The sequence below is a fragment of the Schistosoma haematobium genome, chromosome 3, assembly GCF_000699445.3.
Source record: "Schistosoma haematobium chromosome 3, whole genome shotgun sequence".
Lineage (NCBI taxonomy): Eukaryota > Metazoa > Platyhelminthes > Trematoda > Strigeidida > Schistosomatidae > Schistosoma > Schistosoma haematobium.
In genome coordinates, this window is record NC_067198.1 from 13781062 (window position 1) to 13806306 (window position 25245).

The 25245-nt window shown below is 34.7% G+C and overlaps 2 protein-coding genes across 3 annotated transcripts in view; both read left to right on the forward strand.

The window, feature by feature from the left end:
• CPLX2_1 (complexin 1) overlaps positions 1-5564 on the forward strand; it is a 52350-nt gene extending 46786 nt beyond the window's left edge. The window contains exons 3-4 of the mRNA XM_051213066.1: positions 2149-2281; positions 5169-5564. Coding sequence (XP_051069005.1) covers positions 2149-2281; positions 5169-5266 — 231 coding nt within the window. The 3' untranslated portion in view covers positions 5267-5564. The remainder of the gene's footprint in view (positions 1-2148; positions 2282-5168) is intronic.
• Positions 5565-17111: 11547 nt separating this feature from the next.
• PRMT1_1 (Protein arginine N-methyltransferase 1) lies at positions 17112-25225 on the forward strand (the record flags this gene model as incomplete). 2 transcript variants are annotated; one of them, XM_035733360.2, is made up of 8 exons in its annotated part: positions 17192-17326; positions 17361-17516; positions 17549-17612; positions 17692-17840; positions 18799-18886; positions 19224-19490; positions 20834-20970; positions 21478-25225. In XM_035733360.2, 8 exons carry the CDS (start codon positions 17192-17194, stop codon positions 21559-21561), a joined length of 1080 nt encoding a protein of 359 aa, XP_035587285.1. In that variant the 3' UTR covers positions 21562-25225. The 2 variants fall into 2 exon arrangements, with proteins under 2 accessions (XP_051069006.1, XP_035587285.1); XM_051213067.1 differs by having other exon boundaries at positions 17112-17326; positions 17361-17612.
• Positions 25226-25245: the final 20 nt, after the last annotated feature.

Consider the following 25245-nt stretch of genomic DNA (forward strand, 5'->3'; position numbering starts at 1 on the left):
ACCAAATTTAGCAAAAATGAATTTAATCTTTGTTTTATAATTTGCATCATAAATTTATTACGTTACAAACCTGAATTATATAATATTTATTCATATAAGCATCATTAAATCAAGTATGTTCTTGTATATTTGTCCCTTGGGTTTTTGTTCTTTGATTTATCTTTTTTTTTGTTTTTTTGTAGATGACACATTTATAAAATGTTGACCTAATTATTCAAATAAACATTTGTTTGATAAGAATGAAGTTCATTTAGCTTATTCTGTAACATTTAGTTGTAAGGACTTCTTCTTATACATAGATAATCAATTCACATAATTGGCCTGAATAATGCATAACTTCTTAACATTTTACAGTCTTTTAATTACAAATTTATTATATAAAATTGAGCTAATCAGTATAAAAATAAATTCAACTTTAATCGACTTGTTTATATTGGATAGTATCAGAAGGGGTTTTGTGGAGATTGTAGTAATTTCAACAGTTGAGATCATGAGTCAATTGAAGCTGTTGAGGAGTCCCACAATAGGACGAAATGACCGTCCAGTGTTTCCAGGTTTTCCATGGTGGTCTAGCTTCAATTGACTCATGATCTCAACTGTTGAAATTATATTAGATAATTGCAAATATTTCAGAACCATATATGTATACATACTGTAAAATAATATATTTGTTAGGTAGTTCATATAAGTAAATATAGCAAGGAAAGGTAGTTAGATATGGAATTTATCATGCAAATATAATCTGATAACTTTGAGTCTTGCATAACTTTTAAGTTCACTATTCGATCATTTGATTACTTTCAGACTTCATTGGAATTTGAGTAATATAGGATAAAATGATTTCTAGAGTTATTTATATAATTTCAAACACATGATTAAATACAAACTGTATATTCTAAAGCTCTCAGATTTTTTTTGAAAAATACATAAACTACTTTATTAAGTAGATAAAATAATAATGAGTAGATATTATTCCCCAAGGTTTCAGAAATATTGAACAATAAACCTATTTATATTCAACATTATGAAAGTGAAATTTATATTTCTTATTAAATACGCTTTTTTCTATAGAGATAAGTAAAAAACGTTTCCCTTTTTGTAACTAACTGAATTTTTTAAAAAAAGAACGAAAAATGTCATCATAACTATTCAAAATGATAAGTGATATCTATTTAATTCGGATCATTATGGAAAAAGAATATCTTTTTATCAGTAGAATGTATCAAAGAACGATTGTCAACAATAAGAAAAGGGGTTAAAACCTTTATTTACTTATTCTGTTAGAGTTTACTCTAAAAGCCTATTTGATATGTTGATACAACTATGTGACTCTTGTGTTTATCAAGAGTAATAGTATGTACTATATTATTAATAGAAATAGTTTGAATTTTCCCGTGGAGTTATATGAAGACTAATTCCTGGAATGAATCTTTATACTTTAAATCTGTACTATCAATAAATGTATGAAGTGAATTCAGTCTATAAGTAAATTCTATGCCTCTTACAACTCATTATATTGCTATACTGACTGGCATATAGTTATGTTTTTACACCTTCAAAAATAAACTCGTTGAAGGGAAGTTTTTCACTGAATTATTTATTTCATAACTATTAAAGAAGTTGGTTGAATAAAACTAAATTTTGGGATTCAAATATTTGATGTTTAATTTATTCATCTGCCCTTGAAAATTTTTATTATAACTATGGCTCCCGTTTTATGAACATACATTTACAAGTAATATTTCCTTATTTGTGATAGTAGCGTAGTGAAGGAAAACATAGGTGCGGACAACCGAATTATTTGTAGCACATTACAGAATTACTTGATAAAATAGAAAAACCATACCACAATACTTAATTTGCAAAATGTTCAATAATTGTCTCGAACTTCGTTGTTTTGCATTTCTATACTAATTGCTTTCTATTCCCACTCTTCCTTTCTTGATCTTCTCAATCATCTTCTGCCAGACATTACATTCCTGACTCGCGTCATATACTACTTATACCAATATAAGTAGCACACACCACAGTAGTACTTTTTTCTTATTAATGTTGTAATTTTTATCTTGTTTCACTTTTCGATGACCATACTAATTAATATTAACGCAATTCTTTATTTGTGTTCTTTATTTGTATTTCAATATTCAGTATGGACTAAAAAAGAAATCTGATTTTCTGGAAGTAGGAACACCAGATGGTTCAAGACGATCATCAACTCATCGATGCTCTGATGTCAATTTAAATACACATCGTCGATCTGCTCAAGAGGATTCATTTATGAGTAAGCGTTTTTGTTGTGATCGTTTGATATTTTCAAAATCATGTAAGATTTATAACTCGAAATATGATGTTAAGAAAGTATTTAATGTTACAGTGGCTAATAATTGTTTTATATATAGATGGAAATGTATAAGCATAGTTTTTAAAAAAAAGATGACAAAAGATAATATCGATAGCCATAAACTTCTGGTTCAGTTGTTTCTTGACGCAGTATATGAGTTAAAGGATTCTACTTGACAAATAATACATTGCGATATACTTGGTTAGTTAACAATTCACATTTATAGAGTCAGGATATTTTATGAGTACTTCATAAGTTTTCTGAAAAAAATTCTTAAACCATATGACTCGAGTATTATAAACAAAGATACGTGGTGACTAGCAGTGGAATCCAGAACGCACGTTTCGTTCTATATGGGAACTCGTCAGCTGGATGTATCTGCAAACGAGAGTCGATGTTTACTCCGGAGGATTTAACGTTTATTTAAATCGATAGGCATATTCTGATTAGATTATATGAGGTATTGAAAGGTTTTCAGTACAATAAAAAAGAGAATAGCATAGAACTGCAAAATATACTTTTTTACTATTATATTATTCTAAAGAATATATTGCATGGTAACTTTATCTTAACTTACGTAATCCCACCTTTAAATACTGATACTAAACAAACATTATTTTAATGTAAATGTTGGTGAAAAATATTCACATTGAAACTGCTTATTGAAAAGTATACATTGAATACAATACAAAGTATCCTAATTCTAATTTATCTGAATAATTTTAAATAATCAATACAATGAAATCCAATAAAGAAAATGTAGCTGAAGACTCGATTCGAAAGATGTGTCTGTATAAACGGTACGTTGATGACATCATGATCATAGGGGATAAATAAGGACATGTAAACCGTTTGTTAGAAGAATTCAATAGTAGTCAAAAGCACATTTCTCTTACATGTGAAGAAAAGAACAACCAACTTCCTTTTCCAGACATACTGATTAGCAGGAAAGATGATGGTGCCATCCAACGTTCGATATATAGAAAGGAGACGTAGACAGGGCAATATCTTAGCTTCCATAGTCACTGCCCAATTCATTACAAACGTAGATTAATAAAGGGCTTATTCAATAGAATCAATCGTATTTGTACTAGCTATACTATTGAAGTAGAGACGAAACTGTTGACTGATACGTTAATGAATAATGGTTATTCATTGAAGTTCATAAACCGCTGGAGGGGTAGCAATACGATTAGACCTATGACGCTTCTGGCACCCAATAAACAACTTTACATTATGTTGCCATTCAGAGGCGATTCAAATAGTCTCATTTTGAAACGGAGACTTAAATTAGCCATCAGCCGGACATTTTATGCAGACTAACTTGTCATTATTGAAAAGACAAGATCTATGTTTTACCAAAAGCCCAAACAGCACGAAAGCGATTGTGTCCCATTCCATTGTGTCTATCAATTTGCATGTATGTGTGGAAACACGTACATAGGGAGGAGCAATCGTGATTTACAATTAAGGGTGGGTGAACACATACCAAAATGGCTCCAGAAACAAATGAATTTCAATGGTCAAATAAGATTTGTTTGAGACTTGTCATAAGGTCGACATCAAATCAGCGTTTGTAGTGTTATACAAAAGCCTTCAAAGACATATAATACGGTTTATTGAAGCCTTGGCTACACGGAAACTGAAACCCCTATTTTGTGTTCAAAAATAATTTGTCCTTACCCTGATAATGCTGATTTATTATCCAGAGTGGTCATCACATTTGTTTTTGTGTACTTTAATTTTTTTTCTTTGTTATGGCTTACCTTTAATCTGTCTCGTTGACCTTTTAATTTTGCATATAAACATGTCTTAACAAGTATATTGTGTGTATTGCACAAATATATCACATAATTCTCATAAACTTCATCTTTTTATTGTATTATCGAAATAAAGAAATGATGAAATGAAACAAATCTCTCAATCCCTTATTTTATAATAGGAAATATATTACTTTATATATTTTATTAAACAATTAAGATAATTTATTAGAACATATAGTTTATTATTCTAGTATACCTTTGGACAATAATCTTACATCGTTAAAAATAACGGATACTATATTTAATCCAGCTTTAAAATATAATCAATAATTTGAGACATTAAAGAGGAAGAATGGTATTTGTAAAATCTCAGCGTAAGAAATCGAAGTAAATCCAACGTTTCGCTTGGCAATCTAATCCAAGCTTTTTCAAGGAAATAATAATAGTAATGTCTCACATTAACTCGGCGCCCCAAATACTATGTAACTATTCGATCAAATTTAAACGAAAGTTCTTACTTAGTAATCAATAATTATCAGAAGGGGTTTGTGGAGATTTTAGAAATTTTCACAGATTGAAATCATGAGTCAGTTGAAGCTAGACCACCTTTGAAAACCTGGAAGCACTGGACGGCCGTTTCATCCTAGTATGGGACTCCTCAGCAATGCACATCCACGATCCCGCACCACGCGAAATTCAAACACAGGACCTATCAGTCTCGCGTCAGACAATGGTATATGGTGGCGCAACTTCGTGGATTGGTTGAAGTTAGACATTAACACCGCCGGATGCCGGCTCAGTAGTCTAATGGTTAAGTGCTCGCGCGCGAAGCCAGTAGGTCCTGGGCTCGAATATCGAGGGGTGAGGGGTCGTGGATGCACACTGTTGAGGAGTCCCATACTAGGACGAAACGGCCGTCCAGTGCTTCCAGGTTTTCCATGGTGGTCTAGCTTCAACTGACTCATGATTTCAATCTGTAATCAATAATTGTTTAAGATGATACATTTTCCTTTCTTTTTTTCTTTCTTTTTTTCAAAAAATAAATTATCTTTACATATATCAAGAATTTATTCCAACTGCAATACAAGATGTTGCATCAAGAGTAGTTGAATTACCACAACAATTAGCAAATCAGGCAACTGATAAATGTTGTCTTATGTAAACTAAAATTTTTGTCCTAACAACAAAAAAAGATTTATTCATTTGAATTGTATTCATATTTACTTATTGAACACCCCCATATACATATTTATTCATCGTTTTTTTTGGTTTTTGTTTCTTTTCAACAAAATCACAACCATCTAAGTTAGCATATATATATATATATATATATATATATATATATATAATTGACCGTTGTCATGACTGGTATTATGGTTACTGTTGTAATTTCATTGAGATTATTAAGTTTATTTAAATGTTTAATTGTTTATCTTGATTGAAATAAATATTTCAAGTAGAATACTATGTAATTATGTGGTTTTTCTTGGGGGGGGGGTTGAGAGGGATAATTTTCGTTTTGTTTCGTTTTGTTTTGTTATATAAATGTGAATGATTATCATTGGACTGATTAATTACTTCAATGAGTCAATTCATAACAATGTGAATTATTTATTATTTTAATTAACAGAACAATGTTAAAGTCATCTGGATATTTTTATTATGCGCACTGCTGAGGAGTCCCACAATAGGACGAAATGGCCGTCCAGTGCTTCCAGGTTTTCCATGGTGGTCTAGCTTCAACTGACTCATGATCTCAACTGTTGAAATTACTACAATCTCCACAAAACCCCTTCTGATACTTTTATTATGAATTATAAAAAAAAAAAAAAAGAAGAGGATTTTACATACATTTTATTTAGAGTATAGTATAATCTCCGTATTACAAAGTATAATAAATGAATATGATTGTTGTAAAAATTAAAACTATTGAAGTATGAATTAATAAGTGTAAAATTACTTTTTGAAGTTAATCAACCAATTTAGCTGTTATCATAAAAGGGGTTTTGTGGAGACTGTAGTAATTTAATAGTTGAATTCATGAGTCAATTAAAGCCACACCCACCATTGAAAACCTGGAATTACTGGACCGCCAGTCTGTCGTGGTATGGGACTCCTCATCAGTGGACGAAACAGCCGTCCAGTGCTTCCAGGTTTTCCATGGTGGTCTAGCTTCAAATGACTCATGATCTTAACCATTGAAGAAAAATTAATCAAATTTTCGGAGCAAGTGAATGTTTTTGAAAAACATGACATATCTGACGAATTATTTCTTCTGTTACAAAACTTCAATGCTAGACAACGAAGAAATAAATTAGGTATTTAAAATGATTTATATCACAGATTATGTTTGAGTCACACGATTATCAAATTTATTTTGTTGTATCCCGACGAGGATTATGAATGTTAACTTTTGAGAGCTATTTATGGATCAATACGATACATATATTTTTATTATACTGTTGTTCGGTAGCTAAACTATGCATATTCATCATCCACTTATTATAAGCTTTATTTTGACCCATTGATTATTATCACACGATTTACCATTCTTGAGTTATGCCCATTCTATTTAATTACCGTCTTCTACAATCACAGACACTTTTGGCTAGATCTTGTACAAATGTTATTTCGTATTTTATGGTACGATGTGGTCTGTTTGGTTTGTGCATGAACCCACTATGTTTGAAATACATGATTTATATCGCAGAGGCTGTTGTTGATGTTTTGGACTCAACAGTTAGGGATAGGCAGGAAGAAGGACTGATAAAGATTTTATACTGCTCGTACGGGTTTTATCCGTCATTGGTCTGGTCGATAATTTACTGTTCTCTAGCTGGTAATATAACTACGTCATATATTGATAGGGGCACAAGGCCACAAGATATAACATAACTGTGATAGTATTTTTGATAACATAATAAAGTGGTCAAGTGGTAAACACTTGATTGAAGTAACTAGTTAGGTTTCTATAAATCTAGACATTAAGTCTTGACCAAAATATCATGAAAATACAAAACAAAACAGTCATCTGAATAAACTAAACTGTATGAAATTATTGTTAAGATTTAGCAATAATAAAACTGATTACTTATTTTGTATTAGATGTTAAATTTAAGTTAAGAGCAAAATTCACTCAAGAATTTAGAAATACAGGAACTCTGATCATAAATCCATATAATGAAAAGTTTATGGAATCAAAACAGATTTGAAGATAAAATCTCTGGATTAGAATTTTCCAACTTCATGTTTAAATTCGTTAATGCATGAGTTATTTATATACGATGCTTACATTAATAGCCAGCTCATTCTGCTTAGAATATGCTCTCTAATATCTATCAACGTGATAAGAATGTATATTTGAGTGCTTATGTGTTGGACTTTGATGATTATTCTTCTAGAGGTATAGTGATAATTCAATTATATTCCAGAAAGAGGTTTCTAGGTTACCCAACAGTCCAAGTAATCATGTTTACTAAGAACTGTATACTTCTAATTTTTGATGAAAATACTATAAGTGAGTACTTAGTAGGAAAGATACTACATTAGAAGACCATCTTATGGTATTGGGATGCAGAGATGAAGCTAACTGCTTATAAAGAGAAGCATAACAACGTTAAAGTTCAATGACAACCATGTTAACGACAGAATTCTATAAGAAATGAATTATTTCCCAAAGTTACTCTTTAATAACTAACGGTTTTAGTAGCATAAAGGATTATAGAAATATCAGTAACGACTGCATCTGTCGTGCCTGATGTTAGTGACGTTATTTCCATGCAACGTTATCAGTATTACAGAGATATACGCTGAGAAATGTAGATTCGTTGAGATTAATAAAATGGTTATTCGAAAGAGGAACTACAAAAGAGGCAGCAGATTTGGTGAGTAGTTTTTATTTTTGAATTAAAGTAGATTTTTAAGAGTCGAGAAATATACCAAAATAAATAACACTTTGAAAGTGTGCCAGATTTAATAATGCCGGCTTTGGTTATTAATATAAAAAATATATCGAATATGGGACAGAACTCTACACATATGATTGGAGGGCTTATAAGTGCGTTAGAAGGCTTGGGTACAATTATTATATCGTTGTTCACAAACGATACTTTGTTGATTTCTTCGTAAGAGATCAGAGTAACAACTTAGAAGTGTGGGAACCTCTGAAAATTTATTTTAGTCGATACAAAGACTCCCCTGGAATAGTGATTTCTAATCATATGTACTGATACTTATACAGGTATTTTCCTGATTTGATTTCGTAAAAATATGTTAAAAGTTATGTAAATAAATGCAATATCCATCCTTATTTCATTTATTCTCCATTGGTTTTTATTTCAAAACTGACCATTATTTAAATAAGGCAAAAACAAATATTGATGCAGAATAGTATGAGTTCATAATATTTCGAAGTTTCTCGTCATTTTTTTACAATCAAATATGTAATAGAATTTTTACATTGAGATAGTGTGAAACAATTGACTTAAATGAATGTAAATAACTGGAATGACAAAGGTTTACAATAATAACTATATATATATATATATATATATATATATATATATATATATATATATGCTAGAAACAGGTCAGAGGTTAATTGGTGTTAGAAAAAGGAAATAATTCGGGGTGGGTGGTGTAATAATTTAGTGGAGTTCATAAATTGTCTGATCATTATCACTACCTGCTTTCTGGTTGGCTAGGAGTTGGTTATACCTTCTCATAGTCATTTTAAGTCTCTCAGATTCGTTTTTACACTTTAATTTTGATAACGATTAATTCCTTCAGGTTGTAAAGCTAGTTCATAAGTCAACTATTCAGGAATGCTCATGCCTCAAAACATTCTGGATCTATTTAGCATAATAACAGAGTCTGTACTAAATACCCATATGATATGATATTAAGTAAACGGGAAGGCAAGCCTTTGAATGGTAGTAAATTTGAACTCAGTTATCCTAACCAACCTATTAATGAGTGAACTCTTGAATTCTTTCATTATCTTAATGAAGAGACACAGAATTTTGGGCACTGGGATATATACGTTTTAAAATCATTTAAATTTACTATGCAGTTCACTAACATAAATTAAGAAGTAATGTATTTAACACGTATTATTATCATCGCTGTTAATTGATAAGTACAATTAAAGTTAAATTTCAACAAATTGACATTTATACCAAAATGAAATATCAGTAAATAAAACTTTCATGGAAAAATATGAAAATTAGTCCTGTCGTAATTCAGTGAACAATAGGTTTAATAATCAAACTCCTTAAAATGAAGTTTCAACCTATTGAGAATTTATCTAAAATGCTACCTTTTACTCAGCTAAACTAAAATGATCTATGCACGATTGTATAAAATCAACATTAAATAACAGTTTGTAGCAGCCCAGGTCCACACATCAGTGAATACTTCATTGGGTTTTTGTCATCTATGTATTTTGGGACTTTATTTTTCTGTCAATGAATTGATTGAGAATTTTATAGACACTCTTTACAAATCATGTACCGTATGTGATAGTTTCAATTTAGTTTGTGTTGCAGTATACGTGAAATATAGTCTTCCTGTAAACCTTTCACGTTTGACCTTTTGGTATTAACTCAGTGATTTAACAACGTTGTTGTGCTTGTTACTTATATTGATATAAGCAGTATATGACGTGAGTCAGGAATGTAATGTCTGGCAGAAGATGATTGAGAAGATCAAGAAAGGAAGAGTGGGAATAGAAAGCAATTAGTATGGAAATACAAGAACAATGAAGTTCGAGACAATTATTGAACATTTTGCAAATTAAGTATTATAGTATGGTTTTTCTATTTTACCAAGTAACTTTGTAATTTTGTGTAAAATATAATTCGGTTGTCCTCACCTGTTTTCTCCTTCACCACATCGTGATTTGCTAAAAAAATTTCATGAAATTAGTCTAGATTACAAGTGTTTGAAGTCAGGTTTCGTTCATAGAATTACCCGGCAGAAAGTTTTTTATGAATCCAGTTGTTATGGTTTTTCTACCCACAATGTATCCTAGTTTGCTAAATATATACTTATCAGTCACTTTCAAGAACTCAGTTGAAAAATAAGGAATTTATGTAAATACAGTTTAAGCTACCGGACTAATTGGTAAATGATGCTTAATCGATTGTTAATATATATTTTGATGATGCTAATGGTACACACAAGCTTGATTTAAAAGAATGTATTTAGACCGATAATCCGAGAACTTTAAAAGTCTGTTTAAGTAGATATTGATCTGTTCCAGTCGTTATCAGAAGTGGAGACGTTATCCATTGCCTCTGCAGAAGTTATGGAGTAAAACTTTAATGAGAAAACTGTTACGTAAGTAGGGGAATTGATAGTGGTTGTTAGCAAAATAATTAAAAGTAGCTAATCACCATTGATTCAAGATCGATTTAACCTATCAGTTACAAGAGAATACAGATAATATGAGATTAATCGAAGCCTGTAGCCAAGAACAAATTAGAAGGATATGTGTATTAGTATGAAAATTACTTAAGAGTAGTTGGAACTTCCAGAGTGATGCAAATGCTGCAATGTTTCGATGGCCTATATTTCTCGGAGACTAGGTTTTATGATAAACCAATGTAGTGATTAGTGTCTTTAGTTTGCCTAGATAATAGGCACGGCAGTATGGCAGAGCCTCATGTGGGTCACTGTTTCTGAGTCTTTTATTAATGAAAGAACAAATGGGTATTTTGAAATTCATAGATAGTGAGATCTATGGTGAGGTGGCCTGTTTGAATATCTTGGCTACATGTTCCTGTCAACTAGATATTTCAACAAGTTACCTGATTTTGTTTGTTTTAACATATAAGTATGTTTATCAATCGCATAACCTGAGCAGGCGCGTTTAGGAAAAGTTCATGAACTTTCGCTGCACAAGTTGCAAAAATGTGCACTTAGAGACATCTTGGTGGCTGCCAATACTCATTGAAAAGAATGTAAACTATTCGAATTTGGATTCCTGAACTAATTGGTCATCAGTCAATATTGATCGTCAGGATCGATCGAGAAATAAGGAAAGGGAACGTGTTGAAATATCTTGGGTTGATAATTCTATATCGTACCAAAGATACGATACTGAATAAAGCCACTAATAATAATAATTTTTTAACCTATGACAACATTTAACACATCGGTGTAATTAACACGACTACCATCTATACTACCACAACGTTGAAGATAGGTGGCTGTGATTCCATAGATTTTAAAAGCTGTCATCTCAAAGTACTGCCATACAAACAAACGAAAAGAGGTTTGTATAGCTAAAAGTATTGAAACACAAAATTTTATTTAAACGTTAACAAAATGAATTCAAACTATGCTATAACAGTACAAACAGCTGAAATATTTTGTAAATAGAGATTCGAAAAACGTTTGATCGACACTTTGAATGGTGTAGTGAGAATTTGGCGGTGTGACATACGAAACTACCGACTCTGTTTTACCACTCTTTGCACTTGGGTGGCTCTTTATTTTGTCTGTTCTCTAACGAAAATGTTTCCAATGTTTCATTTGTTGCTCACTATTCTCTAATTGTCTTATTCAGTACTAATTTTACAACTATTGTAGGGCCAGTGAAATGTCACTGAGCCCTAGCCAAATCATCCAGCAGTTGGGTCACTGAATATCGAACAGACCATCGATACTCATCAAGGTCAAGGATAACCAACGCACATCAGCTAATCGTATGCCATAGACTTGTGTATGTGGTCATTGTCTCGCTATCTTCCCTGTACTAATTCTTATTAATATATTTCCATAATAACGTCATTTGTGTTATACTGTCTTCAAAGAGGCCATAGAACTTTGATACGTCGAAGGGGTAATTCATATTAGATGCTGAACGCGAGGTGTGACTTCTAAGTTAGCTGGTTCGTCACATGATTTCCGTCTAACTCGAGCAGACTTCCAATCATTTGACAAAGGTCATCTACGTTGGTGATCTACATTATTATAATCCTGCCCCACAGACCTCCATGGTGAGCGGGAAAAAGCTTTCATTCCGTCTCAACATAGTTACTCCCTAAGACTTCTCAATTTTACTTCACTCAGGCAACTCGTTTTTAATTGGCTTTCCACCAATTTTTTCTCCACCTTTTAAGATCTTTGGTGCAAAACGTCCAAACCTTCCAGAATTCTGAATTATTCCTTTGTACAGACTAAAATTTGATGGATATGCACCCACGGAGGCAAATAATCAAAACATAATGAACGTTTGATCACGTGATACCGCAGTGCTTTTAGTTCTAACCACACGATCTCCGAAGCTGAACGTCAGATAACACAGAAAATTCATATTCAACATTTAACACGAAGAGAAGGTCAGCAGTGGTGGACGTGGCAACAATTAAGGAAAATGACATAGCTCGGTCATGCAAGCGTGACCACATAACCTCTAGCTTGTTGTAACAAATAAATTAATCCATTTCCAGCTCGAATGTATTCTTTGAGAGTGCTAGACGTCATACTGATGATTTCACGATAGGACGAGTCACTGTAGACAATGATCTTATAGATTAGGTAGTTACTTCATGACATATCTACAACTTCGGGATTAGGTCTGTTATTATAGTGGCAAAGACAAATGTACTAATATCGAACTAGACCATAATTCTATACTGATGAGACAAACTAAAGGAATTCAGCTTTTCATTAATCTTCATACTTCATACTTTAACTTAATCGGTTGACTTTTACTTATGTTAACCCATCATTCTAGTAGTCCGTTGATTAGTGTTTACATGTATTGTATTGTTGTATTGATTGGTGCTCATAGCTTACTTACCCAATCGATACTAATGACTGATCGTCTAAATTGATGTCTAGCTATGATGGTTGATTAACAAGCTTCAGAAGTATTTACATGCTGCATTGAAATATGTTTGTTAAAACATCAACCACTAGCAAATATGACCCTTAATCGACACAAATACACATTAGCTAGCAATTTGAGCATGGACCCGATGTTTATGTGGATCTAATTCATTCTGTTTCTTTACTTAACATTTTACTCTATTTCGAACTATGGACTATGTCGTAATATCTTTTCTTTCAACCACTGCCTGCCATATTTCCAACTTTAGAGTTTCACTGCTGAACAAGAGAGGCAGTATTCCAGAAGTTGCGATGAGTTTAAGCTACACACTTTCCGTAATCTCAGGCCCATTTCAGATTGTTCATACGGTAAGAGCGAGGTATTCATCTGGACTCTTGGGCTTGTGATGAATCAATTGAGTGACTAAGTCAACAGCATTACTCAGCTCTGGAAATTAGTTGAAATACTGAGTGCTTATTCTTATTCCTTTTAAACCTACACCGTTTGTCACAGCTAGCTTTTTAAACGTCACATCCTCTGGATAATCAAATTCATAAAATATTCCAGGCGAATACTGCTTTTCTCCTGGATGATTGTGAGACTCATTTCGTTCGATTGTACTGAAGGAAAATCGACATGATTAGGGTTCCCTCTAAACGCGCGACTCTGAGACGATCGATAATATAGTATTTAGGTTCATGCAAAACTTTGAAGGATCCTTCATATGCTGTTTTGAGAGGTCGTTAAAGTGAGTCGCGACGTGCAAAGATGTGTGTACTGCATCGCGGGACATGTTAAACAAAAGCATCAGTTGACTCTGGTTGTGTGGAAACGGGTTTAACTGAACGCATTGCGTTTGTGATCCTGCTCGTGTGGGAGTTTAGATCCATTTTCACTGAAGAGGACGAACGATTCACGAGTTCTAAGACAAGGGCACGCTCACTCTTTTACGTTTTTGTTCATACCAAGCCAATAGAACAGTTCTGCTGAGAGCTTGATGGTTGCACGAACACCTGAACAAGAAAACTTGCACAACATATTAAAGACGTTGCGTCGATAATGTTTCGGCACGATTGTACGATCCCTACCTGTAGATGTGTCACATAGTAAGCTTTCCTTGCTTGTTTCCATCTGTTTGACCCGTAGTTTCAGGGTTGTGGAAGATAACTAGTTCTGAGATCAATGTCTTCTTTTTGAAGCTGGACGAGTTTAAGTAGGTTGATTCATGGGAAAACGTTATAGGAGACAAAACGTCCGTAACTACATTGTTTGCCCCCAGACGTTTCGAAGAGAATTCCAAATGTTGCCAAAATGTGATTTACCCACTGTCGTAAGACTCCCTCTGTTGTCGAGTTGGATGCGCCTACTCCAATACTAATGGGTGCTTGGGTGTTGTGGTGCGCAAGTAGCGTTGCTTTGGCGATCAGCTCCTTAAGTGTAGAGAATGTTTTTTCACGATATCGTCCAAACTGATAGATTTCACATTCCCAGAAAGTTAGTCGATTAAAGGTCTCATAAGAGATGCGCAATTCGGTATGTACCATCTATATAAACTTACTAGTCCTTTAAACGTGGGTGGTCGCTTGATTGTGGTAATCCAGAATGACCGCCACTTCGCATTTCAGAGGTCAGATGCCTCGAACATTAATAATATGTTCAAAAAAAATTAAGAGAGCCCGTTCCGATTTGATATTTCTGAATGTTCACAGTAATTCCATGTTTTTGCGGTCGTTCGACAAAAATGTACAGACGCTGAGGGTGAGACTCTCTGTCCGGACTTGAAATCAAGCAGTCATCAACATACGAAAGTACGAAGTTTATGCCTCGAAAAACGTCATCAATGGACCTCTGAAAAGTTTGTGCAGCATTTCTTAAGCTGAAAGATATACGCGAAAATTCTCGGAGACCGACATGTGTGATGATAGCGTTTCAGGAGTGTCGTCAGCAGCTATGGAAACTTCGTTATATGCTTTAACCAAATTGATTTTCGAAAAAGCAGTTGTAAATTTCAAGGTAGCTATCAAATCATGAATATGAGTCAACGAGTAACGATTATGAATGATTTAGCCATTCAAACTCCGATAGTCACCAGTTGGACGCCAATCGTTGCTGTCATTTTTAGGGACCATATGCGAAGATGCCCATGGGCTGTTTGGCGGCCGAATGATTCCCGAATCTACAATGTGATCGAATTAGTTTTTAGTCAATCTCCGCTTTTCAGGAGCCAGTCAGCGTGCTTTCAAGAATACAGATGGTCCTGTTGTCGTGATATGACGTTTAACATTGCTGGTTACACACGGCAACTTCGAATGCACGTGACATATCTCAGATTACTTATCGGGTATTTGTTGGTAGTACGAATCGATCGCATATTTTGCTGTGACTGGCGATAATCTACAATCGGAAAGAGAAGTCACACAAGCAGATAAATTAGCATTTCCGTCCGCTAACTGTTTGCGCATGTCGATGGGTTGATGGTAATATTGTAGCAGGTCTACACCAATGATCTGCACGGAACACATCTGCAACAACGAGGGTTCATTTGTTGGGTATGTGTAACCCCGCGTTAAGATGTATGTGGCGGTCTGTTTCCCATTTGCCTCCTGTAAGTTTGTCGACGAGGCGAAGGACTTTCGTAATTACATCAGTACGTATAACAGACGGCTATGTTCACCGGTTACGGTTTTCGTTGACGCTTGCCGGCTGGGAAATTTCCCGAAGCGTTTTTCGTGTCAGTCGGTTTGGGGATCGGGGAACTACAGGGTTTTCTGCAATTTCGAGATTTCCCGTACTGATTATGACATCAACACAGGTTGGGGTTATCTGTCTCTCGTAATCTAGAGATAGATTGTTTTCGTGAAGAACTCCCTCGGGAGGTTTGTGATCGTTTACGGTCATGACGAATACGAAAGGAACGTGCCAGAGTATGACTGAGTTCCGTAACGTCTTTTTGCGTCGTTTGACGTTTTCCTTTGACTGAAGAAACGTTAGTGTTAAAAGTCCTGATGGTCTCCTTAATTCGACCGGCAGATGGAGCCAGTTAGTCTACAGCGTTGTTTTGAAATGGGACAAACACCGTTTTCACTTGTTAAGGGAGTTTAGACAAGAAAAGCTGTCTTAACAGGCCATCGTCAAAGACCCATCGACTAATGCTCTCTCTCATTCGTCTGTTGCTGAGTCATGCCATAGATCAATGTTGCTGAAGAGTTGATCTAACCTTTGTCATTCGGTTACATCTCTACGCTCAAGAACAGCTCTTTTTAGAGTTTCATAAGGTTCCAAAAAATCACTGGTAAATATCCTAGGTGTGACCTACCTGTTAAAATCGCGCAATAGTGCCTTTACTACTGCGAGATGTGCACGTGAGTTGGTTAAGCCGTGCTCATGGAATTCAGCTTCTGCGTGACAGTACCAAACCTCAATGTTGTCAGACCAAAATGGCACCAGCTGAAATATGGTTCGTGAATGAGCTATGTTCTTAAATAACTCAGGAGTCTGTTCCGTTGTTTCAAATATAAAGTTTACCAATGAGTGAGAAGAAGAGATATCTGAGAATATGAAAAAATTACAATTTGCAAAAACGAAAGCTAAAAAAATGACATGTAATGGTCCAACACGGAACAGTCTCATGGTTTGCGATTTGGTGTATCAGATCACGTCAGGCTCACCACTAAGGATATCACAAGTATTCGGAGTTTGACACCGCCTTAACTATTAACACGTTTTATGGTCGAAGTGTGCCAACCCAGTGCAATCAGAAGTCATAAGCCAAGAAGTCAGAAGATATATTTGATAGACTATTTGTACTAAAAGGTAAGACTTGTTGAGATCGCCTAGTGACATCGAATTTCCAACCCTCGTAGTACAGAAGGGTCAGAGGAATATGACCATCATTTACCATACTTAGTATATTCCCCTGTGCTGAATCGTTCAGAAAATAAATTCTATATTTACTTTAATTTGGCAGGTACTGACGGAGGTTACCTTGTGTTACGCCAAGATCACTCATTTCATAATTTCACTTCAGACTCAGAAGTGAAGCAACAAAATCATACATGTCTGTGATCAAAACCTATTTCATATTACCCAGACACATATCGATAGATAAATCGTTCTCTTCTCTTGTCTTGCTAAGTTTGAGGTTTGAAACTTAGATTTGTTTCTGACCACTGATAACGGCGCGCAACCAATAGTGGGTCGTCGCGCGTGGTTGTTTTGTTAGTCCTTTTTTGGTAGTTTCGTTTCACTATGAACGGGAAAAATGGGGCTGGTGATAAAAATGAGTGTTCCCCTAGCACATCATGTGAGTCTACCACCGAATCATCAGATATGACTTCAAAGGACTACTATTTTGACTCGTACGCGCATTTCGGAATTCATGAGGTACGTGATTAAGATACAGAGAATTATGTTTTAGGAAATGTTAAAGGATGAAATCAGAACACTCACCTATCGCAGTGCTTTAATTCACAACAAACACCTCGTAAGAGATAAGATAGTGCTTGATGTTGGTTGTGGGACCGCCATCCTCTGTTTGTTTGCAATTAAAGCTGGAGCCAAACATGCGATTGGAGTAATTGCGTTTCTGGTCCATATTAGTTTTAGATTGATTGTTCCAACATCATTGACCGGGCAATGGAAGTCGTGCGAGCTAACAATATGGCGGACCGTAAGTCAACTTGTAGTTTAGGAATATGCATAACCGCCCCATTGAGGTATCTAACATTCTATGTTTATCATCTTTACAGGTATCACTCTGATCAAAGGAAAAGTAGAAGAAGTGGAACTACCTCCGGAGTACCCCAAGGTCGATATAGTCATAAGTGAATGGATGGGTTATTGTCTTTTTTACGAGTCAATGTTGAATACTGTTATTTATGCCAGAGACAAATGGTTGGTAAGTAAATTCTCCATTTTTTTGGTTGGAATCAAGCCTCTAAGTGTGACTGTCACTTGTTACTAAGTACTACCTAACCAACACATGGAGTTCTTGTTGTTCTAAATCCAAACTTTAACTGTGTAAAAACTTTTGATATCCACAGACCTCACTAACCATGTACTACACTACAAGGATTAGAAATATTTACGTTTCCAAGTGCTGTTGTAGTGCTAGTTTAACTTAATGAAATTCCGTTCTCGAAATAGTTGCGTTTGCTGTTTTATTTGTATGAATGTTACTCCAGTGAGTACATTGATATATCTGTCAAGCAACAAGTTCATATAACGACATATTTTGATGAACAGTTAAGGTAGGACGTGTATCTACTATATTTGGTAGCGTTCACCAATTTCCATCTAGCAATTACTAGTAAATAAGATTTCAAAAATTCCAACAACCTGAGTCTTCCAAATAATTAAACGACATTCAAATTGGTTGTTTCCTAAACTGACCTAACTCCGAATCTATTTCTTGTAAGTTTATATACTAACCTACATCTTCCTGTTTACTGGTTTTTACTCCTTTTAGTTGATCGCTAGAAGTAACGCTCATTTCGCTGTCGTATTCCATCTAATGACGCGACGTCACCAGTGCTGACGTAAATGTAGGTTGTAGGTAAAAACCGTCTGCATTCAAGGAGACCAATTTCTTGGTTCTGGAACGGATTTAGTGAATTCATTATAATTTAAAAGATAACCGTTACAGGTCACTTAGTAGTTTGATAAGACATCTCACTCTGCTACATATTTCACATTTTCCAACAGTTATTAAAACGTCAAGTTTTCAAGTCCTACCCATTATTGTCTAGTTAAATGCAAGCCGAAATCATGTACCGATTTCCACTGCTCCATATTGTCTATTTAAATGTCTTATAATAATGCTTGCTGACGCTCAGAACTTTTTGCATTTTACGCAGGCACCTGGTGGCATAATTATGCCTGATCGTGCAACCCTGTATGTGTGCGCTATCGAAGATAGACAGTACAAAGATGAAAAAATTAACTGTAAGTCCATCTCATTTTCAAACAACTTCATATCTTTTGTCTCCAATCGGACGTGTTTGTCTTCGATGGTTTTGTCCAGTAAAACTCACTATATATCTATAAAGTTCATATGTTTAAACTCCCGGTCTCTATTTTATATATCCATCAGCTTCGTTGTTGAATAATATATGTTAGTTTCACTGTCAGTTGGTTGATGATTATATCTAGTATCGTGGGTCATACCAAGACAGAGATAGGAATAAGCAGTAATTACTGCGTCACAGATGGAGACGTTACTAATTTCAGGAAGTACCGATGTTGGTTATTAATGTGATCGGATTTTTTGTGCCTTTTGTAGGGTGGGACAGCGTGTACGGCTTTGACATGAGTTGTATAAGAAAAGTTGCACTTACAGAACCTTTGGTTGATGTTGTTGATCCTAACCAAGTTGTGACTAATTGCTGTTTAGTCAAGGAAGTGGACATGTATACCATCACGGTTCCCGAATTGACATTCAGTGCACCATTCACACTTACCTGCAAAAGGAATGATTATATTCAAGCCTTGGTTACGTTTTTCAACATAGACTTCACTTCTTGCCATAAACCTACAGGATTTTCAACAGGTTAGTTCAATCTTTTCTATGAAACCCTTTATTGGTTTATTATGTTTTGTTTATTTTTAAGCATAAGTAGATCTGCAATCAAGTTATCTTGTTAAGATATATCTTAATCGTTACCTCAAAATGATCAGTTGGTTTACTAAGCTATCTGGCTTAAATAGTTGAGTAAAGATGAGAGATCAATTTATGGTATAAATTTTATACACTAAGGTGATATGTGTGTTATGCCAAAAAGATCTCGACTTCAGTATACTTCCTCTAACATTGTAGTATCAGTTTTAGAAATTTTGTTAAGTTAGTTTAAATTAACAGTATAGTAATCTAAATAATAGAATCAAAATAGTTATGCTGGAAGGCTGATCTCTAGCTGCTATACACTGGAACTAACAAACGTTTCCTGTTTCAGTATTGTACTGTGCAGTAACAAGCCATCTTATGTTCTCGAGCACTATCCACCGCTAATATTCGAACACAATCCATCAGTTAGTCATGATATTACAGATAATTTATCTTTATAAAGCTTTTTGTTTTGATCTACTACACACGCTCAACTAAAGTAACTATACAGAGTTAGAAGACAAAGTTTTTCCGAAGACAGCGATAAGACTTTCAACTCACACGTATTTACAGATGGTCAGGCTAGACCGATTGAAGATATAGATTGATCCTAAATAAGGAAATAATAGTTTCTATTAATAACTGGACCACACATCTCTCTGCGTAGATTTTAGATTGGTATTCTTCATATCGAAGGTGCCTCCTGCACAAATGTGGTGTGACAATGTAAGCCGACGCACAAAATGTGTTGGGTTCTACATTCTAACGACTGAAATAGCACTGACTAGCCAAAGTATTGAATTTCTACTTCAGACATTAACACGGAGCTTCGGACAGATAGACGTTGATCTATGTTCTCAGACTAAATTAACATGATGAGACGAAAATAATGAAAAAGTTGATATAACGTGTTACATCGACAATAAGGTTCGGAAAGACGGAGTAAAAGAGTTTGATCGAAAGGAAGATTAATGAAGGGATCTGCACCATCGTGAATGACTCAGTGCTACACCTGAATTTTCCAACCGTTGATCGCGGTGACCACTCAGGTAGCCTATATCGACTACCTTGGCACCGTTGACCCTTAGTGCGTAAAACATCTCTGGATCTCAAATACTTTAGTTTTATACCTAATCCGTTAAACAACGGTCCTGCATTCCTTGATGTGAAAATAGAAAGGTATGTCTGGACAGCGTTTTTCTATTTTATCCCCAAATTACTTTCCTTTTTCAATACTTCATTTCTTAATTAATTTAAGGCCGTTAATAACATATTTTTGTCATAACAAGGTCCTGATGAGCGCCGCTACACACATTGGAAACAAACAGTTTTTTATCTCGATAATGGCGATGATGACTGTCTAACTGTCAAGAAAGGAGAACATATCAACGGTGTGATGTCTATTAAACCGAATGAACGAAATAACGTGAGTTGATTTAATTTTAGCTTCTAACTGTTAATGTTATTTTTCTGAGTCCCGTAGTATTGTACCTACATCAAACAATGCGTCACACTTGTATATTTTCAACCATCAGCATTATCGATCATAATATAATTTCTGATGATTTCATATTCAGTGAGTTTCTGGATTTTCTTACTAAGTTTTAAGTTTTGATTCAGTGTGCTTATGAAGTCTGATTTACTGTGGACTAGAAAGGGTTTGAAATAATAATGTACTGAAGATACTTTTCAACGTATAATGAAATATTTCACTACATGTATCAACAGTCACTTCCAAACCGAACAATAGTGCTTATCTAACAAGTAAGATGTATAAGCAGATAAATGAAATAAACAATTCACACTGCTACAGTTGATTCTCTATTCACTTTATAGTTGTCATACTTACTGTCTAATATTTTTGTTTGTGGTAAGCTCAAAAATGCCATTCGTCAAGTGGGAATTGTTTTTGCTTGTTTATTCCTTATTGTAGCGTGATCTTGATATCAACATCAAAGTAGAATTCGTGGGAGAACTTTCGTCGATCGACAAAATGTTTAACTATCGTATGCGCTGATTTGTCGCCCAAGATGGTTTGAATTGGATCGTAATCAAAACTCTTAAAAGATCTAATTTCAAAATCCTTGCCTTCAATGTATAACCTCATTCTGAACAGCATTTAATTGTTTTAATCCGCTAGATTTATCAGGGCATTTTCTTCGCTCTTATGAATTCGTTTCCCTGTGTGCGTGTATTATTCCGTATTACTTTGTTTTTATGGTGGATTTTTCAATAAAATAGATAAATGACTTTCGTTACGTCTCATCTCACGTAGAAAACCGAGCATTCTTTTTTGTACCATACGCGTATTTGTTGTAACATGCAATACGACAGGTTGTGTAGTGTTCTGGACACTTAAACGTAAGATAAAATTCGTCCCTTAGTTATTATTAGTATGACATAACGCGTAGCGTTATTTATGTATCTGTATGCGAATGTGATATGGCTTAAGTTATTACTGTTTCCTTCAAAATTACCCAAGGCGATGCTAAGTTGGCTGCCAGCAGGCACTGTAATTTACTAAGCCTTTGATGTATCAATAAATATTGGAGTTGCAAAACAGATCCAAGCCTATGGTGGCCAGCGAAAGCGAGATGAGAAAATATCAGCTACATAGTGTTCAACCAATCCACTTATATATAATGGAGTCAGGATGTGCAGGGCAGGTAGCTCAGATGATTTTCAAATATTCAACAAGTGAAGAATCTTGTAATAGCCACAGGGAACCCGGTTTATTGAATACGACGAGTGGATTACAAACCCTAATAATGCTCATGGTTGATTGAAGTGAAAGACCGTTAAACTGAAGGCTTTTGGTCATAGGTGTTTCCTAAGGATCGCTCGTTTTTTATGGGCCAACCGGGTGAGCAGTGTCGAAGTTGGACGTGAGCTGCTTATGCTTAACTACGACAAGCGATGCTTGCTGATGCAGAAGTTGAGGACTAGGGGCGTCAAATTGAGACGCAACATCAATCTATAAAGTCACTGACTGTTAATCTGAGCCAGATTAGTCGATGTAGACTACCCGGTAAGGGTCTGAGTTATCACCGCAATCAATGGTTGGAAACTTCTGGCGATATAGCACAGATCCATTCATGATGGTACGGATCTCTCCATTCATCTTCCTCTCGATCTTGTTAGTATTTTTTCATACAAACCTTTTTACTCCGCCTTCCCGAACCTTGTTTTAGATCTAAAGTACCTGCATTTATCATTGTTAATACGTTACGTCAATTTTCGTTATTTTCATATCGTCGTGTTTGTCTAGTCTAAGAACATAGGCCAACGTAGACCTGTCCGAAACCCTATTTTGATTTACGTTCGTAGGGCATTGATTTAGGGTCTTCAACTGTTAGACAACACAGGTCGGCAGTGTTATTGAATTTTACCTAGATGTAATATGGAGTGCAATTTTAGGGGCTTTGATGTGCAGCTGGTGAGTAGTGCGCGTTGATTATATGCAAATCACTGTATCTTCGTCTAAAATATTTGATGTTTGTATGGACTAATTATTTCTTTGTACCCGAATACAATACGTTCATTAGTGCTCATCTAGTTTTTCTTGGTCTAAATTGCGTCATCCTTGGGATTACTAGTTTGTATAATAATTCAAATACTTCTAATCACCACATTGGTGCCGCGAGCAGAATTTTGTGATGGAACAGTTGGACATACATTCAGATTTTGATGCTCTTGAGGATTATATGGACTATGACCAAGGAAGGTATTGAGGATGTTAATATTGTGGCTCATTTCCTTACAATCATTGGAAAAGAAGCATACAACTTATTGGAAACGGGCATTTCCAGAAAAGCCTATTTCACTTCCTTATGCAACTCTTAAGGAACTACTACTAGACCATGTAAAGTATACAAATTTCGTAAAATGATTCGTCGGAACATCAGCAATTCCATTTCGTCGTCCCAGTCCCATGCGTAATCAAGGTTATTCGGAAAATTCGTTGAGAAGTTGCGAAGTAGGTCACGAAGATGAGCGCAAGTTAAGTAAATGCTTGTTCTATAGCAAGTTTCACTTATTTAATTTCGTAATTCTAAATGCTTCAGATGTGATTAGATTGGACATATTCGGTCAGTTTGTAATACTAGGGTTTATTTCGCTGCAACTAATGCTAAGCTTAGCGATTCTGATCCTATTAAGTTGAATGTTTCAAATGAATCATACTATAGTCAGATTCATGATATTATTTTACCAGATATGCGATGTTCTCATGTTTCATGTATTTCTAATGAAATTATTTACATATATGTCGAGTGCATCAAATCTCATGTTATTGTACCATATATGGTTTGTTCTGATGAAGTCTCTTACAAATCTGCGTTGAGTGGATCAAATCATGATAGAAAATCCGATGCAGTTTCGATAGTTGCTGATTTTTCTAATGATCCATTAATCTCCAATGATATTCTTAATAGAGTTGAAGAAAATACTTCAGAAGAATCAAATCTTAATGTTATATCAAACATTATTTGTCCTCATAATGCATTTGTTTCTTGTGGGAAAGTTGTTCAATGCGAAGCACGAGTCCCAAAGGAGCTCGATTTTGATTACAATTCGTGTGATTTCATATCGAATGTTGTTCATACTTATCATGAAGTCACTTCTAATGAATCCTCTAATCAATGTGAGAAATATGTTTTAAAGGAAACCACATTACTCTTAACTTGGGGATATGAGGATCTAACATTATTTCGTGTGGGGAGATAGTGTTGAAAAATCTACGGTACGAATTCTAGATAACAGTTGTTTCAGTACACAACCGACATGGTGATTATATACAATTCCAGGACCTAGATGAGCCTGTTCCAATTTCAGTTGTCAATTCTAATACTGATGAGTATATTCTAGATCATGCAGTTTACGTCCAGTACACAATCGGACAGACATTTAAGCTGTGGCGGATCGGTGTTTGTATGAACTAATGATGTCCGCCTGATTTTGAATTCTGAATACAATACGTCCATTAGTACTCATCTAGTTTTTCTTGGTCTAAATCGCGTCATTTCCGGGATTGCTAATTTGTGTAATAATTCAAATAATCCCAATTACTACTATATGTAATGCTCTATAACTTACCATCGACTACAGTAACAGGGATATGTGCTTTGTATGACCATAAATCGTTAGGATAGGAATAAGGTTAAGAAAAAACCAAGAGCAGTCATTAGTGAATCAAGCTATTAGCTTTTATTCTGGGTTGTTGGTAGTCCGTGAGATGGTTTTAATTATGATCATTTGTTTTGAATAAGGGTAGCGCTCGCATTTTCACTTGGTCTTTAGTGGATTACAAATAGGTAGTATGAGGAAAACACCAGACCTGTTATTTTAAAACCTCGTAATTACTAAATACATAGAATTTCTCTATAGTCACTGGCTAGTGCTTAGAAAATCATCCCGATTTGATTACTTTAAACAAGTTGTTATATCCGGTGAAGATTAAATCACAGATAACTTCCAAGGACTATTCATGGACTAATATTCTATAAATATTCTTATTGTATAACTACTCAACAATTACACTATGTATATTTATATTCCTCTTATTATAAGCTTTATTTTGACCTATATTTTATTATTGTACGATTTACTGTCCCTAAATTATGCTCAGTCTATTAATTACTGTCCCCCTCATTCACAGCCACTTTTTGGCTTATTTGTGTACAAATATTATTTCCTATTTTAT